General features: G+C 55.3%; 1 protein-coding gene across 1 annotated transcript in view; it reads left to right on the forward strand.

The window, feature by feature from the left end:
• Positions 1-4,975: 4,975 nt before the first annotated feature.
• The window catches only part of EPHA8 (EPH receptor A8), a gene marked incomplete at its 5' end in the record, with an annotated part of 28,739 nt that continues 14,454 nt past the window's right edge, over positions 4,976-19,260 (forward strand). The window contains 2 exons of the mRNA XM_024766740.1: positions 4,976-5,059; positions 11,089-11,752. Coding sequence (XP_024622508.1) covers positions 4,976-5,059; positions 11,089-11,752 — 748 coding nt within the window. The remainder of the gene's footprint in view (positions 5,060-11,088; positions 11,753-19,260) is intronic.

Below are 19,260 nucleotides of genomic sequence, written 5' to 3' on the forward strand. Positions count from 1 at the left end.
TTCCCTCGACCCCGAATGCCAAAGGAGCTGGGATCTCTGTGTCTGGGGGGCAGGCGTGGCACCGCGGGAGAGACCTGGGGTCAAGGGATAGAGCGATGGCGATGGGGACAGGACTGAGGGAGAGGGACCGGAGGGCTTGAGGATGAGGGACAGAGACACCGGGGCAGGGACAGGAGGACAAGGACTGAGGGATTCGGAGCGGGGGACAGGGAACTGAGGCTCGGACACTGGGGATGAGGAGACAGGACTGGGGGACAGAAGACAGGAGAAAAGGTATAGGGCAGAGAGGAGACAGGGCAGGGGACAGGGGTGGGGACAGAGGACAGAGAGCAGAGGGACACAAGGACGCAGGATGAGGTTCCGGGCAACGAGGATCAGAGAACAGGACTGGGTTTGGGGGAAGATGGGAATGAGCGGCAGCAAGTGAGGGTGTTGGAAGTGGGCCGGGCTGGAGGGTTGGAGGACTGGGGGAGAACGAGGGACAGCAGCCAGGGGGTGACAGCCGGAGGGGAGGCAGCTTTGGTGGGCACTGGGGAGAAGGAACCAGTGAGGAGGGGGCTGAGAGGGCTGCAGATGGAAAGGCCCTGGAGAGCTGGGTCTTGTCCGGAGTCAAGGCTGGGGCAGTCTGGTCACTCAGGGGACACAGGATGGGCGTGAGGGCTGAGCAGTCGGAGCCAAAAGGGTCTGGGTCTCCACACACCTATGTGCAAGCGTGCACGCGTGCACACACACGTACATCTTAGCCCCGCTGGACACTCCAGGTCCGGCCTAGGATGCCACCCTGGGTTCTGCTCCTCACGCCAGCCCCTGCCCTGGACCTCCTCTGCTTTTGCAGCTCTGCCAGAGGGAGGCTAGACCTGGTGCTCTGTGCAGGATCCTGGGACTGACATCCTGGGTCCAGAGCTGTGTTCTCACCCTGGCAGGATGAACTTCCAGATTCCAGGAAGCTCCAGAGCCAGTGTTCCTCATCCACGCTCAGATATACCACAGATCCACCCCCTCACACACGAATGGCTCACAGAGATGCAGTCGTACCCACAACCAGACATGCACAAACGAGCACACGTTAGGATTCACACGCCTAGACCCAGGCCTGTAGAGACTCATGTGCACGGACAACCCCCTCCCCACGCCATAGATGCACGGAAATGCGGCCAGTACACATGTGCACACATACGTGTAAAGATTCATGCACGTGAAAATATGCACATCCATGGGCAGACAGCACACATATAAAAAGACCCTCAAACTTGCATTCATGCCCACAGAAATGCATGTGCGCAGAATAAACGCACGGAGACATGGATAAACTCATAATCTCCAATGAAACAGGGGCCATGCAGGGAGCAGGGACCATAGCAAGGGAGCTGAGGGGAAGAGTGCACAAGGGACCTGGAAGCTCTTGGAGCTGTGGCCTGAGGACACAGTTTTCCCAGGGTTGGGTGGGGAGAAGGGGACAGATCCTTCACCCGGCAGGGTTCTGAAGGGCCCACATCAAGGCTCTGGGCATTGGGTGGTGCATCCCCAGCTCCTTGCTTCAACTCTCTTCTCCAGCGAGGAGCCAGCACCCTCCAGAATCCCAGACTGGCAAACCCCAGAGCCCCTGGGGAGGGGACTTTGACCAGGCTCCCGAGCAGAGGACGGACCATTAGCCTGGGACAGAGGATGTGTCCAGGGAGGGGCGACAGTTGGGGAAGAGGCAAGGTCTCAAGGAGAGGAAGGGGGGATGTCTGTGAAGGGTGAGAAGGAGGGAGACGTTGTCCAAGGGCCAGGCCACACCTATCTGATCAACACAGCAGGGTACCCATGGCTGGACATGGGTTACCCACGCAGGTCTGACAGTCCCGGGTGGAGACCTGGGGCATGGGTTCCACGTAGAACAGCCAGAAGTCCCTGGGCTGGTGCAGAGCCAGGATCGGCCAGGGAGACTGTTGGAACTCAGGGAGGGGGCTCTTTTCCCAGCTGGGGTCCTGCAAAGGTGACAGTGCCCCAGGCTGCCCAAGTGCCCATATGCCAGGTCCCTCACAGTGCTGGGGATGGTCCTACACCTGCAGAGATGCCCCTGAGCCCCACCAGGCTCGAACCCTTATCACTCTGTGGTGTGGATTATACACCACTTTTGGGTGATCTCCAAGGCATTCGCATCTTGGCTGACATCCCCTGGCCACCCCGAACTCTCCAGCCTCACCATCATGCACTGCGTCCTCAGGGAATGTAAATCAATTTAGGTATTAGTCTCAGTGAAATGGAATGGGGGAAGGTGACAGTGCTGGAGAAGAAAAGAAATCGCATAATGCCTTCCACAGTCGAATAGGAGAGGCTTAGGAATTATCTGTGCTTCTCAGAGCAGGAGAGGGACCCGTTTGATCCCCCAGAACAGCCTGGCAAGTAGGCCCAGGAAGGATGCCTACAGACATCTTGCTGTTGAGGAAACCGAGGCACAGAGGGGTTAAGTGGTTGCTTCACTGAAGGCCCTAAGAGACCATGGGTCCAATCCTCCCACTTACAAGTGGGGAGACAGGCCCAGAGAGGGTCCTTGACTTCACAGATGTCACACAGACCTGCAGTCCAGCAGTGCAAGAGGCAGGAGAGAGCCCAGCCCAGGTGAGCAGAAGGGTTGGAATTTCCAAGGGGGTTCAGGCCCAAGCTGGATGGGCGTAACGCTGGAATTCTCCCCAGCCCTGACGAGCCCTCCTGTGGGCCTGGAGCTTCCCATGAGAGACACTCTGTGTTCCCCCCACAGAAGGGGACATGAGGTAGGGAAGAAGGGGACAGAGGGGGAGGAGGGGAGGGGATGGACAGAGAAGGGTCTGGAGGGAATTGGAGCAAGCAGCCCTGGAATCCTATAACTCCTCCTGAATCCAATAGAATGCACTTCTGACTTATTTTTGGATTATCTGAGCCCCCTGGCTGACTGATCAGGAAGCAGCTGCAGGTGTGGTTGGGGATTTCCAGAGGGGAGGGAAGGGTCTAAAAAGTGGGGTCTGTAGGCAGTTGCCTTTAGAGTCAGGGTGTTCATGGGGAGAAGTCCCAGTGGGGGACATCCATTGCCCCTGGGTAGGGGCAGGTCTGAGCTGTATCTGGGTGATGCTGGCAAAGGGCTGGGATGTGGGTGGGGCGGGGGAGCCCACACGTCCCCTTTCTCCACCCTCTCCCCAAACTGGGCCCTGGTGCTCTGGGGGAAAAAAAGGCAGGGAGATCCCTCTGCAGACACTGGCTCCATCCCCTGATCCCACCTGGCCCCTGGGGACCCAGGGGAGGACCTCAGAGGCCCCTTCCTGGTTTGGCAAGTCGTTTCTCCAGCCAGCCTCTGGGGCCCCTGACAATAGGTGGAGAGGGTGAGAGGAGAAAGAGGAAGAAAATCAGCGAGTAAGTGCATCCTCACTCCTACATTTCCTGAGGACACTTGTCTCCATCTTTGAGGGGCAGGCGCAGAGCTCTGCAAATCTTAGGCAGAAGGACACCCAGCCTTTCTTCGGGAAAGTTCCAGGAGGGCCCCGTTTGAACCCTCTGTGACCTGCCGCAGTCTGCAGATTGGGTTGTTTGGAAGCCCCTGGTTGCTGGCTGGGAGAGGGGGTACATAGAAGAGAAAGTGAAATGAAAGCTGTGGACCTTAGAGCCCAAAGCCCTTTCATCGGCTAGATCAAAGGAAGCAGGGGCCCAGAGAGGGGAAGGGACTTACCCAAAGACACACAGCAGTTAGAGACAGTGCTGAGATTCAAGCCCTGCTCTTCACAGTTTAGTGCATCCTTATCACCTTAAAGTGAGTGGATGGCTCCTAGGTCCCAAGAGAGAGGCAGGAGGGCCAGGACTTAGGGAATAGGAACCAGCTTTGGTAAGGCATTGACTCCAGGCTTTACAGTTTACCCTCGCCCACCCTTACATATTATTATCCCCATTTTACAGATGAGGAAATTGAGGTTCGGTGAAGTGCAGGTCACCTGCTACCAAGTAGCTGTATTGAGATATGAGCCCAGTGATGTCTGATTCCAAAGGCAGGCTCTTTTCTCCACCCTGTTGTTGGTACTTTGCAGGGTCCCCTTTGAGGGTCTGGCTTAGAGTAAACTTGCCTTTCAGGCCAGCGCTCCTTCCCACCACAGTGACAGCCCAGAGGTTCTGCTCCTTGGGCTCAAGCTACCAGGGCTGGTGGCCTTGTCTGTGGTGCCCTGGATGCCAGCCCTGCAGCTACACCTGTGGGGCTCCAGGCACGTTCCTGATCTTCACCGAGCCTCAGTGTTTTCATCTGGAAAATGGAGATAAGAATGAACACCTTTCAGCCGTGTTGTGCGGGCCACAGATGAGGCATCTCAGGCTCCCCTAGCAGAGCCCAGCACATAGCAGGTGCTCGGTACGAGGGAGCTCTTCCTTCTCCAAGACCCTCCACGTCCCGTGTGCACAGAGGACCTGTTGGTGCGAGGCACCCACTGGGGGACACTGGTGATGGGAAAGCTGGGGCCAGTCCTCTGGGGGGAGGTTTGACCTAACAGCGTGAACGTCGGTGGGTGCTTTTGAAGGCCATCATGTCCCATGAGTGGCCCAGGGTCAGGTCATCTTCACAAGCCCCTGTAAGGCAGGCATCACTGTCACCCCATTTTAGGGGAGGAAATGGGGGCTTGGGGAAGGGAGGAAACTTGCTCAGGGACACACAGCGTCTAACTGACAGAGCTGGGATTCTGACCCAGGACCGCTGCACTGCTGAGCCCAGCTCCTAGCCACCCCACTGCACCACCAACCAGGGTAGCCTGGCACTCGGGGCAGCTTGTGTTCTGGGAGGTGAGAAGATTATGTTTTGGCTGTGATGGTGGAAGAAGGCTTCAAGGAAGAGAAAGAACTTGAACTGAGGCTTGAAGGATGGGGAAGTGAGAAAGGACCCCGAGACTGGAGCTGGCGTGTTTGGGCTGAGAGCAGACCAGTGTGGCCAGGCTGGGCTGGTCCTATGGGACTGGGGAACGGGGGCCCAGGGGTCTGATGTGCTCTTGTTTCCTGTTCTACAGTGAATTTGCTGGACACGTCGACCATCCATGGGGACTGGGGCTGGCTCACGTATCCCGCTCACGGGGTAAGTGATGGGCAGTGGGGCCAGTGCTGTCCCTCTGTGAGTAGGGAGAGGCTGTGACTCACAGTCTTGTCATCAGACAGATCAAAAGGAAGCAGAGGCCCAGAGAGGTGAAGGGACTTACCCAAGGACACACAACAGTCAGAGACAGAGCTGCTGATTTCTTAAATTTAGTGCATGCAGATCTTTGGGATTCCAGAACCGACCCTAGTGCCGCCTCCCAGTTCTCCAAGTCTGAGGCGTGGATGTGGGATGCTTATGTCTGTGTGCCAGGCCCATCTGGCCTCCATGGTCTTGGCACTGTGCCTGGCACACGGTGCGCCCTCATTAAATGTATAACCGTTATCATTGTTATTAGTGTGTGGTATGGTTACATCTCAATAAATTTCCTCCTGCAAACGTGCTCAGAAACGCACACACACAGCACGCACATCCCCACCACAGACACAAACGCATCGTACACCCAGGACTTCTTTCGTGAACACTCTGGCAGCCCCCATGCCTCTGGAGACAGAGGGATAATAATATATTGATGGTGATGATGATGCTGAGCTGGTATTTGAATATTTCTTTACTTTGGGGTCAGATTGTCATCTGGGCTCTCTGTGGCCTGTGACTGGGGTCAGGATGAGCCCAACTCCTCTCTCTCTGGGGGTCTCGTCCCCAGGTATCAGTAAGCTGAGTCTGCTGTCATCAGCCCTGTTGCACCAGGCTTCAGGGAGCTGGAGGGGCAGGCCGGGGCCCCCGAGAGCCCAGAGGACCCCCTTCTCTGCCTGAGGACAAAGGCTGGGTCCTGGGATGTCCCTTTACCCCCCAGGGCTTCAGTCTCTCCCTGTGAAGCACTCTTTTGTGTGTCCCACGTGGCTGTCTCCCGGGGTGAGCGTGGGTGTGGAAGGGCTTTGGCACGGTGAACCGGCTCTGCCAGTGGCAGGGGCTGACCTGTGAGCAGGTGACTGCCTGGATGTCGGCTGGGTCAGCATCTCCCCTGAGACCCAGCAGCTAGGAAGGAATGGGCCTGGCTCCCCGGCTTGGCTCTGGGTATCTCTGTCCCTCTGTCCCACTCAGAGCTTAGGACTTGGTTTTTAGGGTAACAAGAAGTTGGAAGGGTTTTAAGCAGGGGGTGAGGAATATGGCCAGACTTGGGTTTTGGTCGATCACGTTGGTGATCTAAGGTTCTTTTGTTTACTGGGTGCTGTAAAGAGGGGCTCAGGGAATTCCCTGGCGGTCCAGTGGTTAGGGCTCTGCACTTTCACTGCTGAGGGCACAGGTTCAATACCTGGTCGTGGAACTAAGATCCCGCAAGCTGTGTGGCACAAGAAAAAAAAACAAGAGTGGCTCAGAGTTACCTCATTTCGTTTAGGAGTTAGAACAAATAACTTATATTCACATAGCTCTTAACAATTCATGGACGTTATCTCATTTCATCCCTACCACCAATCCTGCAAGTGGGTGCAGCCACCCCATTGCACAGATGAGGAAGCTGAGGCTCGGAGCAATGAGAAAAAACTTGCCACCATCAGACAGGTTCCAAGTGATGGACGCAAACTCAGATCTCTCTGGGCCTGGAGCCTGTGTTGAGTCCCTTGTGCCACCTTGTGAAGGGGTGGGAACCAATGCTGCATTGTCTACTGGGCCAGGGACCACCTCCCAGCATTATGGGGCCTGGAGATTGGGCTTGCCCAGAGAGGAAGGAAGGTTTCCAAACTCTAGATCCTGAACCTGTGCCAGGCTGGCAGGTGAAACACACAGATGCCCACATTCAGTGGGTCTGGGGAGGGGCCTGGGAATCCTTTGTTTAACAAGTGTCAGCTGGGTGGAGAGTGATGGTCCTTGAGGTTCCATCCACCCTTCTGATTCTGGAGTTTGTTACGCACCCTGGGTAGCAGGGTCATCCAGGACTGTCTCCAGCATCACAGAGTTATCAGATTGTCTGCCAGGCCACACGGCCTAAAGCCAGCGGTGCTGGGTCTGAACGAGCTGGTGCTGTGCCACCTCTAATCAGTGTGACTCAGGCCAGTCGCTTTACCTCGCCTCCACCTCCTCGTTTATAACACAGGGATGATCACAGAACCTGTTCCACGCAGTTTTCATCTGTGAGATGATGTGGGAAAAGGACAATCGTACTGGCAAGAAACCAGACGCTCCGAGAGGTTAAGCATCTCTGCTGAGGTCAGGAGAGTCTGGCCCCAGAGCTCATGCTTTTAACCAGGCTGCGCCCCTCTCTTTGGACCCCTCCTTCCACATACTGGGTGGTGCTCCACCTTACCGGTGAATTAACAGCCATTCGTGAACTTTCCTTTTTTTTTTTTTTTTGCGGTACACAGGCCTCTCACTGTTGTGGCCTCTCCTGTTGTGGAGCACAGGCTCCGGACCCACAGGCTCAGCGGCTATGGCTCACGGGCCCAGCCACTCCGCGGCATGTGGGAATCTTCCCGGACCGGGGCACGAACCCGTGTCCCCTGCATCGGCAGGTGGACTCTCAACCACTGCGCCACCAGGGAAGCCCGTGAACTTTCCTTTTTATTGTCTCGCTTGATGAAGTAGATGAAAGGGGCAGGCATTAGCTATGCCCTTTGACCCATGAGAAGCCCAAAGCTCAGAGAGGGAATGTGATATACCCAGGGACGCACAGCTGGTTTGCTGCATTCTGTTCCGGGAGGGGGACAGAGTTCCAGAGCGGTGGTGGGGGTTGGAGGAGGAGTGTGCCAGGGGGCAGAGAGGTGGCTGGGGTGAGAGTGCCCCAGGTGGAGAACAGGGCTGATTCCGCCCTTTCCCACCCTCCAGGAATTTATGCCCCTCTGGGTGTCTGCAGCAGCCCCTGGGCTGAGCCAGGGCATTGGCGCTGGTGGAGCGGCTGGAGCAGACTCAGATTGAGCTGATTAATTTATCCAGGTCCCTGGCAGGAAACAGACAGCGAGCAGCTGGCTGGCTCTTTGGTGCTCCATTAATTGTGACAATGACTTTAACCCCAGATGTGACTCAGTGCTGCCCAGAGCCCCAGCTGCAGAGCGGGGTGCAGCGTGCGGGCCCTTCTTGGAGTGGGGCGTGCAGGAGCCACGCAGCCTTTCAGGTGAGGTGGGCACGCCCTGGACTGCTTCCCCACTGGTCCCTAGAGGCAGGCACAGGTGGGCTGGGAAGAGGCTGCCCGTTCAGCATCATGCCAGTCCTGTTTCTCGGGTGCCTTCTGTGCCAGGCCCAAGCTAAGCACTTTGTAGGCACCTCCTTTCATCCTCTCAAGCCTCACTGAAGTGGGGCCTTTCTGAGCCCCTCTTACAGATAAGGGCACTGAGGACTGGCATATATAACTGGCCAAGACGAAGTCAGGCCGAGGGGCTTTCGTCAGGCAGGAAAGACTTGAGATGCCCACAGTCCTCACTCTAGAGCTTGTGGGACACCTCAGGACCCTGCAGACTCTCAGAGCCCCGTGAGGTGTGGTCTTCACCTCCTTCCTCCCTTCCCCCATGCCCTGCTTAAGCAGTAGGATCTCTAGTTCAAGGACAATACACATGGAGGCCCAAGAGAGATCAAGGCACTACATCTCTGGTGGAGCCAGGACAGGGACCCAGAGCCTGGCCGCTCCCTCTGCCCTTGGCCACCAGCCCCTCCCCCTCCTCCTCCGGAGTCCACTGAACTCAGCCCAACAGTGACTGCCCCTGGCTGATCAGCATTCTGCCGCCGAGGAAGCTGGGGCCCAGAGAGGAGCAGCAATTTGCCCAACGTCACACAGCCATTTAGAGACTGACCCAGGCCCAGAACCCAGGCCTCTGGACTTTCGGATCATTCCACAACACTGTGTCTTCAGTACGACGCTTCTGTGTCCACACTGGGCTTGCAGAACATTACTTACACCTCCCAGCTTCTGCTGGGGCTCGTCCCTCCCATCCCTGAAGGAGGGTCCTGCTTCAGCCTACAGGAAGTTTCGCCATACCCTATGTGCCCACTCCCTTCGGTGTGTCACCCTCCACACCTTTTCTGTGAGGATGTGAGGTGCTTGGGGGCAGGGAGTATTTCTGGTGTATTTCTTTCTTTTTTAAAAAGAAAATTGTGATAAAATACACTTAACATAAAATTTACCATCTTAACCATTTTTAAGCCTACAGTTCAGTGGTATTAAGTACATTCACGTTGTTATATGACCATCACCACCATCCATCTCTAGAAGTCTTTCATCTTCCTAGACTGAAGCTCTGTACCCATTAAACTGTAACTCCCATGCCCCCTTTCCCCTGGCCCTTGGCAAGTACCACTCTACTTTCTGTCTCTAGGAATCTGACTTAAGTACCTCAAATAAGTGGAAGCATACAGGATTTGTCCTTTTGTGTCTGGTTTATTTCACTTTGCATAATGTCCTCAGCGTTCCTCCATGTCGTTGCAAGTGTCAGAATTTCATTCATTTTTAAGACTGAATACTATCCCATTGTATGGATAGACACATTTTGTTTATCAGTTCATCCACTGATAGACATTCGTGTTTCCACCTTCGGGCTGCTATGAACGTGGATGTGCAAATGTCTGTGTCCCTATAAATAAATAAATATTTTTAAATTTTTATTTATTTTTTGGGTCTTAGTTGCGGCACGAGGGCTCTTCGTTGCAGTGCGCAGGCTTCTCTAGTTGTGGCATGCAGGTTTTCTCTCTCTAGTTGTGGTGCATGGGTTCCAGAATGCGTGGGCTCTGTAGTTGCGGTGCGCAGGCTGTCATTGAGGCATGCAAGCTCAGTAGTTGTGGCGCACGGGCTTAGTTGCCCCGCGGCATGTGGGATCTTAGTTCCCTGACCAGGGATCGAACCCACGTCCACTGCATTGGAAGGCAGATTCTTTTACCACTGGGCCACCAAGGAAGTGCCCCCTGCTTTTGTTTCTTTTGGGGTGTACACGCAGAAGAGGAATTTATGGTGATTCTATGTTTAATTTTTTGAGGAACTGCCATAGTGTTTTCCACAGTGACTGCACCAGTTTACATTCCCACCAGCAATGCACAGGGTTCCTCACCAACACTTGTGATTTTCTGTTGTTTTGATAATAGCTAATGGGTGTGAAGTGGTATCTCATCGTGGTTTTGATTTGAATTTCTCTAACGCTTAGTGATGTCGAGCATCTTTCCATGTGCTATTTAGCCATCTGTGTATCTTCTTTAGATAAATGTCTATTCAAGTCCTTTGCCCGTTTTTTAACAGGTCTGTTTGGTTCTTTGTCGTTCAGTTGTAGGAGCTCCTTACATATTCTGGATGTTAATCCCATCTAAGATATGTGATTTGCAGATATTTTCTTCCATCCTGTGGGTTGCTTTTGCACTCTGTTGATAGTGTCAGTGATGGTCACTGGTTTATTTCTGAATCAGTGATTCCTGGCCAGCACCTGGCACAGGAGCAATCATACTCAACTTTCCCACATCCTGGTGTCCCCCTTGCGTGGGATCCAGGCCAGCCCGTGAGCCCCCAGCCTTAGGTTGGGGGCAGAGGGAACATCACACACAGCAAGGCAGAGGGAGTGCATCCATCAGACAGTCACTCAACAAGCACCAATACAGGGGTTGCATCTGAAGGGTTTGAGGCGGGGGGTGCAACACAGTCAGGTTCATGCATTAGAAAGGTCCTTCTGGCAGCTGATATGGAAGCTGGACCAGTGGGGTCACTGATTTCCCCAAGCAAGTCACCCCACTCTGGGAGTGACGGAGTAGCCGTGTAGAAATGAGGTCAGAGCTTTGTAGCTTTGGCATCAGTTCCAGTCCCAGATCCATCACTCACTAGCTATGTGACCCCAGACACATGGCTCTATGTCTGAGCCCCTCTGTTCCTCATCTGTGAAAAGGCAGCAAATAACACTTCCCCAGAAGGATGTGACACTCTATGAGATCACTTCTGTAGGGTGCATGGCATCTGGTTGACAGTCGCTGGAAGGTCAGCTCCTTGAGGCTGGAGAACATTCCATCTTCTTCCCCCGGAAGCCACCAGCACAGTGCATGTGGCTTGTGGTGAGAGAGGGCCAGGTGCTGCCTCTCGTTTCAGCTGGCTGTGCTCTCTCTGCCCGCAGTGGGACTCCATCAACGAGGTGGACGAGTCCTTCCGGCCCATCCACACATACCAGGTGTGCAACGTCATGAGCCCCAACCAGAACAACTGGCTGCGCACCAGCTGGGTGCCCCGCGACGGCGCCCGGCGCGTCTACGCCGAGATCAAGTTCACCCTGCGGGACTGCAACAGCATGCCCGGCGTGCTAGGCACCTGCAAGGAGACCTTCAACCTCTACTACCTGGAGTCGGACCGTGACCTGGGCGGCAGCACACAGGAGAGCCAGTTCCTCAAAATCGATACCATCGCGGCCGACGAGAGCTTCACCGGGGCCGACCTGGGTGTGCGGCGCCTCAAGCTCAACACGGAGGTGCGAGGTGTGGGCCCCCTCAGCAAGCGTGGCTTCTACCTGGCCTTCCAGGACATCGGTGCCTGCCTTGCCATCCTGTCTCTCCGCATCTACTACAAGAAGTGCCCCACCATGGTGCGCAACCTGGCCGCCTTCTCGGAGGCGGTGACGGGGGCCGACTCATCCTCACTGGTGGAGGTGCGGGGCCAGTGCGTGCGGCACTCCGAGGAGCGGGACACACCCAAAATGTACTGCAGCGCCGAGGGCGAGTGGCTGGTGCCCATCGGCAAGTGCGTGTGCAGCGCGGGCTACGAGGAGCGGCGGGATGCCTGTGTGGGTGAGCGCGCCTCTGTGCGGGTGGGCCGGCAGCTGGGCTCAGTCTGGGCAGGGATGCTGGGGGCCGGGGAGCAGGCTTGGCACAGTCAACAAGCTCCTGGGTGGTGCACACAGCTCCTGGGAAGATGCGTGGACCTCCAGCGTTCCTGTGTCACCAGGCCACCCACGTGTGTGTTGTGTGTGTGCTGTGGGGTGGGAGACACACCACAACCAGGTGGACCCTCCGTGGGCGTCGTGATGTACCCAGAGAAGTACATCTCTGGGCACCAGTGTGATTGGGAATACTACCGGGTACATGCCTGTGCTAGGGAACAGTGACGTGACCTAACACGTCCAGCATTGGTCTAAGCACTTTTCACGTATTAACTCATTTAATCCCCACAACCATCCAGTGACACAGGAACTACTGCTATCCTGGCTTTAAACACGAGGGCACTGAAGCACAGAGAGGCAAAGCAACTTGCCCAAGGTGACACAGCTAGGAAGTGGCAGAGCTATGATTTGAACCCAGAAGTCTGGCTCCAGAGTCTGGGCTCAGAACCACTAAACTTCTAACCTGTTGGGCGGGAGGAGGTGTGGGTTAGAATCAGGGCTCAGGGCTTATGTGTGGCGTACAGGGCCATTGTGAGCTTATGCGGGCAGGGGCACCCCGGGAGGACTGTCTGGGGTGGGCATGTCACAGCCTGCCTGTGTTCAGGGGGAGCTTATCTAGGGATGTGGGGGAAGGGACGGCCAGGAGCACTTGGGTCATGAAATAACTCCTGTTCCCACAGTGTACTGCTGGGGTTCCTGTGTCACAGACGAGGAGCCGGATCCAGAGCCCAGGCTGTGTGCATGTGTGTGTGGCCAGCAGACCCCGATGTGGGGGCAGTGCAGCTAGGCGTCCTGACAGCCCAGGAACCCTGGGAGGGCTGGTGTGCACAGACAGCTGGTGCCCCAGCTATTAGTGGTCTCCACCTGGTTGCCCTTCCTTGATCTCCCCAGGGACTAGATACATGGCACTCAGAGCTCAGTGAAGCCTGCTTCTGGGACCATTGGTTCTCCTGAGGGAGGAGATGTTCCTGGGCAGGGATCAGAGACACTAGGGCCTGTCCCCAGACAGCCTCAGTGAAAACTGGGACGGGGCCCTGAAAGACACTAGAAATATCCTCTGAGCCCTTTGCTGGTACTACACAGGCCCTGAGACCACAGTTAGAGGAACCTTCAGGCCTCTCAGCACCACCCCTCTGCCCTAGCCGGCAGGAAGGCCCCATGGTGCTCGCAGGACTGAGCAGGACACAGGCTGACAGTTTCAGGTGATGGGCAAAGTAGCTTCAGAGTCCAGCCTGGTCCAGCTTAGGAGTTATCTTGCCCCGAGATCTCCAGGACTAGATTCTTCTGTCCAGCCACCAGGCCCTTTCTGGCCCCTCTCTGGGGCTCTCTGATTGCCTTAAGAAAGCTTTTTCATACTTCCAGCTGGCACGAGTCTTCACTCTCCTGGACCCTAAACCCCGAAGCACCTTCTGTGACATTTGCCTGTTTCTGGATTTGTTCTACCCTCTGTGGCCTAGTTTTCAAGGCTCTCCGGGCCTCCAGCCTCTCCTGGTTCCTTCACAGACATCCCTGTTGCCTATACAGCTTGCAGGGGGTTCCTAGCACATCCATTCATTGGCTCGTTGTAGCAAGGCAGGTATTACAATTCCATTTTACAGATGGGGAAACTGAGGCTCAAGAGGTAGTGTCCTGCTTAGGTTCAGAGCTGGTGAGAGGTGGAGCTGGGCTCTGAGTCAGGTCTGTCTTACTCTGAGCCATGTGTGTAGGCTTTTCACCTATCCCTGGCCTATCCTGACTGCATTCCCCGCTAGAGCCAGCTCCCAACATCCCCTTATTCGGATGGGGATATAAAGTCCCTTTGTGACAATTTTTTGAGTGTTTGCCATGTGCCAGGCACTTTAATGAGCACATAGTACACATTATGTCAGTTACTCATTCTGTTGAGAATCTACTGTGTCCCAGGCATCAGGGATAGAGACACAGGGCATCCCTGCCTTCGGGGAGTTCACAGTTTCTCATCCTTACAATATTCCTCTAAGCGAGGTATTTTATCCACATCTTACAGACATGAAAAACTGAGTCCCTTCAACTTAAGTGGCAGAGTAGGGATCTGACCCTGTGTTGTCTCACTCCAGAGCCCTGAACTGCTTCCTCTGCCCACAAAGCTCTCTGCGAAGCCCCCTGGGGTAACGTTAAAAAGATTAGTAACCAGGACAATATAAGCTGTAACAGTCAGGCGGGCTAGCCAGTAGATACCTGCTCAAGGTCAGCTGCCCCCAACCCTGGATTGAGCCAGTGAGCACAGCAGGCCACTTGTTTGTACAGAGTACATCCTTGCCCTTAGGAGGGAGACTGGTCCTCCTGACTTTGGGGTTGGGGCCTCACTCAGAGGTACTACTCCAGCCTCCTCCTTTTTTGATAGAGATGGGAAGTGGAGCCCAAAGAGGGAATGCGTCTTGCCCAAGGACCCACAGCATGTCAAGGGCAGGACTCTTGGTGGAAACTCCACGGCCTGAGCAGGGGGACCTCCTCAGAGCTGGGAGAAGCCAAGGCCACTCCCATTTCCTGACGCTGCTGGCACGTTAATAAAAAATAATGAAGAAATGCCAAAGCAGGGTTAGGGAATTGCAGCATATTTTGAATTTTACATTTAAATCACAGTGCAGCATAATTATGCCAGTTGCAAGATAATTACAGGTTTTATAAAAAATATTAATTCATAGTGCACTGCAGGCAGTGACGTTTGGGGGCGGGATGCCGGCGGTACACGGGCCTCTCACTGTTGTGGCCTCTCCCGTTGCGGAGCACAGGCTCCGGATGCGCAGCCTCAGCGGCCATGGCTCACGGGCCCAGCCGCTCCGCGGCATGTGGGATCTTCCCGGACCGGGGCACGAACCCGTGTCCCCTGCATCGGCAGGCGGACTCTCAACCACTGCACCACCAGGGAAGCCCAGGGGGATGCCAGTTTTAAATCGCACGAGGAGAGACTTTTCTTAACCCTGTAGGTGGGCTTCTGCGCTTGTCTGTTAACCTCCTTCAAAGAAACAGCACAGGTGCAAAACTGAGGCCCTCCCCCAACGGGAGGCCTGGGCCAGCGGCCCTGCAGTGTCGCCCATCCCCACCCCTCCCTAGTGGGTAGCCTGAGAGTGGGAGAGGGTGGGGCACAAGCAGGAGCTGGATACAGACTGGGGGTGCCTCTGCTGGGCTGCTTGAGATGGCCTCTCAAAGCTGGAGCCCCCTGCCCAGCCTGAGCGGGGCCTCCTGAGACCCGAGGGGCCCTGGCCTTCTCCATCGGGCAGTTCTGTCTGAGCAAACAGGGCTGGGAGAGGGGTTCCCGGCTTCTCCCACCCGAGTGCCCCCCCGCCTTCCTTCTGGTGATAGGAGAAGGGACCCAGAGCTTGAGGGCTGCAACAGCGGCCAGGCCCATGGAGAGAGCCACCCTCCCAGCTGCCAGGTTCCCATCTCGCTAGTCTCACCCTCAAGGCTCCCCCCAGAAGTGGCTGGGCAGCAGTTCCTTTTACGGAGAAGACAATAAAGCCCAGGAGTGGGGACCAGCCCAATCACATGGCTTTTTAGAATCCTTATGGAGACTGCACTCGGGCCTCAGGGACCCACGGAAGAATATCAGAGCCACGCGGAGCTAGTCCAGTTTACCAGTGGGGAAATGGAGGCCCAGAGAGGCGAAGTGACTGACCCAAGGGCACACAGCTAGGAGTGGTTGATTGAATCCCAAATCTCCCAACCCCCTGACCAGAAAGCTCCCCACACTACCCAGTTCCTGACCCAGTGACCTCACCCCACTCGTGGCTGCATCCCCCCCACCCCCTCCAGAGAGAAGAAGGACCTCTCAGAACATCACCCAACAGAGCAGCCCCCAGAGTCTCCTGGCTACCGTCCTTTCTGTCACCTGGACACAGAATATAAACCACCCTCTGTGGCCCTAATCATCTTTCTATAAATATCAGAGCATCTCATTTCAGAGGGGCAGCATGAACAACGAGCTCCTTTGCCTTCCTGACTGTGTTCAAAATCTGATATAGAATTAATTTCCTTTGGTCGGCCACCAGCAGACACCTTATTTGTCAAATCTCAAGCTCTTCGTGGGGAAGAGGAGAGAGGTGGCCGGGGTCTCCATCAGCTTGCCGGCCTGACAGGCGGCCTGGGCAAGGTGCCCTCGGCAGGGGCAGGAGCCCCTCCTGGCGCACGGCCGACACCGGGCACTGCAGACTCCGGAAGCGCCCTGGGTCTATGGGCAGGGCCGGGCCCCAGCCCAGAGCCGCTCCATCTGTCTCAGCCATTAATTCCCGGCTCTGCCTCCAGGTCTCCGGGCTCCCCGAGGCCTGGTGATTAGTATTCTTATTCAAGATTATTTTATTTTCATTGAGCGGATTAATCTAGCCTTGACACTTTATAGCCATATGGGTATTAGCCGAGCGTGTGAGAACCGCCCACTGGTGAAGTGGCAGGATGGCGGGGCCGTCTCTAAGCAGAGGCCAGGTGTTGACAGGTTGGTGGCGTAAAGACTGGGGTTTGCATCCTGGCTCAGCGGGGACCCTGGGGCGAGGCACTCAAGCTCCCCAGCCTCTGTTTCCTCTCTGTCAAACAGACGTATACATGCTGACTGCGTACGTGGTAATGAGTGCCAGGCGCTGTGCTCGTGTGAATTCACGTGTATTCACTCTTGTCATCCTCACAACAGCCCTCGGAGGTGGGAACTGTTATTGTCCCCATTTTCCAGATGAAGACACAGAGGCCCAGCAACTTGCCTAATGTCACTTAGCCTAGGGGAAGGGGCTGGAAAAGAAAAGGAACCCAGGCAGCCTGCTCCCAAGTTTCTGCTCTTTAATACCCGAGGACTAGCACAGCTCTGAATGGTCAGGGACTCAGAAAACAAAGGCTGGGGCTTCCCTGGTGGCACAGTGGTTGAGAGTCTGCCTGCCGATGCAGGGGACGCGGGTTCGTGCCCCGGTCCGGGAAGATCCCACATGCCGCGGAGCGGCTAGGCCCGTGAGCCATGGCCGCTGAGCCTGCGCGTCCGGAGCCTGTGCTCCGCAACGGGAGAGGCCACAACAGTGAGAGGCCCACATACCGCAAAAAAAACCCAAAAAAAACAAAGGCTGTCATGTTGTGCCATGCATCACACCAAGATGTCACCGCACGTGTCCTGGTCTGCCCCTCACTGCTCTGACAGCTCCTTGAAAGCAGCACTAGGTCTTATTTACGTCCGGTCCATGGCTCGGTAAATTTGGGTGAAGGAATAAATAAAGGACAGAATAAGCAAACGGTTCCTGAGATGTTGATCAAGGTGGACCCGATCAGTACAGTGAGGAAGAGTGTCATTCAGTTCCGCCACAGGTTCGATAAATGTTTGCTGGTGAAGTGCAAAGCCCGTTTCCTCTGTCTGCTTCTTGGGCTCAGAAGGAAGCTCTTAGGCTGTGCCCGGACTTCTGGGAAGAGGAGGGGAGATCACAGGGTGTCAGCTAGGACCCTCTCCACAACTCCAAGCACCCAGCCCCCAGTCAGGCCTGAGCCCTCTTGGGGTCTCCCCAGGGGGCAGGAAAGAGGTCTCAAAACGGAGGCACATTCTTGCTGACTTCCCAGCCTATAAGCCCCTTCTGGCTCCACGGCCTCTGAGCCTGGGAAGCAACTTAAGGGCATCATCATTTCTCCTGATTTCAGGTTTTCTCTCAAGTTTGTCAAATTTTACAAATTAACCTAATTTTAACTATTATGATAAAGAGGTACAATCAAATAAGTGACATAGCTTTGCAAATGAAGCTTCTCTCAAGCACTGAGTTTTCTAGAAAGAGACTTATCGGAGAGAGATCCCAGTGAGTTTCCTGGTGGTCCCCGTTGCAGAGGAGTTCAGTTCCACAGATGGAGCTGGGAGCTGCCTGGCTGGGCAGCATTTGGTCCTCCTGAACCCCTGGGTTGTCTTTCTACCCAGAGCAGATAATGGCCGGATTAGCTCACTTTGAAAACTCCCACCAGCGTTGACAACTTCTACCCTGAGCCAGACTCTAGGAACTTTGAGATGAATAAGGCGGCCCTGCCCTGTTCACAAGGATCTACCCACAAGGAGAGAGAGTCAGACACACAGATGAAAAAGTACAGCCATAATGTTGCAGGTGGTGAGACCGAACAGGGATGCAAAGATAGGGAGAGGAGTGGTTGCTTCTGTGTGTGTGTGTGTGTGTGTGTGTGTCTGTGTGTGTGTACATGTGGAGATGTGGAGCGGTCCAGAAAGGTTTCATCAAAGGCACAGTTAAAATGAATCTTGAAAGAATTCGACAGGGTGACAAAAAGAGAAAAGGCACAGCATGTGCAAAGGCCCCGAGACAGGAAACAACTCCTGAGTGTGGGGAATGGCCAGTCCTTTAGTTCGGCCTGAGGGAGAGGGAGGGGCCCTGAAGGAGGCTGCAGGGAGGCTTTGAACACCAGGCTTTATTGTTTAGGCCATGTGGAGCCTGTGAGGGTTTGGCCCAGCAGCAGTGTCATTTTAGAGAGTCCCTCAACCCACAACATCGCACTTCCTGCTGACTCGTTCTCAGCCTTTAGGCCACAACTCAAAGACCTTCTCAGGGAAGGTCGCTCCTCCCACCATTTACGCTTTGCTACATCCCCTGCTTTATTTCCTTCTGGAAATGATCACAGCCTCACTTACTGTGTCTCCCTCTGCCGCCTTGAAAACTGCCAGCTTCTTGAGGGCAGACGCCATGTGGACCTTGTTCGTGGCTGTGTCTCTGGCACAGAATAGGTGCTCATAGATACTGGCTAAAGGAAGAGTCATCTCGTAGGCAGTGGGGCTGGGGAGGTGGGGCTGGGGGCCAGGTTTGGAGGCTGCTGTGGTCATCAGGAGCAAGATGTGTGTGCCTCTCAGAGGCCGGAGAGGTCAGATACGAGAAACATATCGGGTCAGCCACGGTGAGACTGGGAGGGTCAGGAGCCTGCAATTCCTGGACGATCAGCATTGTTCGGGGCGCTTGTAAAACACAGATTCCCCGGCCCCACCCCTGGCTCTTCTAACTCAGTGGCTGTGATGGGGCCGGGATCTGTGTTTTTATAGGGATGGTTCCACGCCTGTCCGTGTTTGGGAACCTCTGGTCTCATCACACACGTCTCTTCCAGTCACGTTCCTCCCCCACCCCCATTCCCTCTCCCGCTTTCAGGTCACACCCCTGGGGTTTCGGCCCCCCTCAGATTCTTAGCCTTGACCCCTGCCCCTGAGGCTGGTGTCTCGCTCAAGGACAAGTGCCCTGTGAACGACAGAGCCTGGGTGGGAGGGGCCATTGGAGGATTCAGAGAGGCTCCGCCCTGTGCTGACTCTGGGGCTGGGACTCAGGTGTCAGGGTCCCAGCCTCAGCTCTGCCTCCGACTCGCTGTGCAACCCTATGTAAGTCAGAGGCCCTCTCTGAGCTTCAGTCCCTCCATCTGCAGATGAGAGTAGGAACAGGTGATGCTGAAGGTCTGCACCTC

This window comes from Neophocaena asiaeorientalis, unplaced genomic scaffold (assembly GCF_003031525.2).
Source record: "Neophocaena asiaeorientalis asiaeorientalis breed wild unplaced genomic scaffold, Neophocaena_asiaeorientalis_V1.1 scaffold79, whole genome shotgun sequence".
Lineage (NCBI taxonomy): Eukaryota > Metazoa > Chordata > Mammalia > Artiodactyla > Phocoenidae > Neophocaena > Neophocaena asiaeorientalis.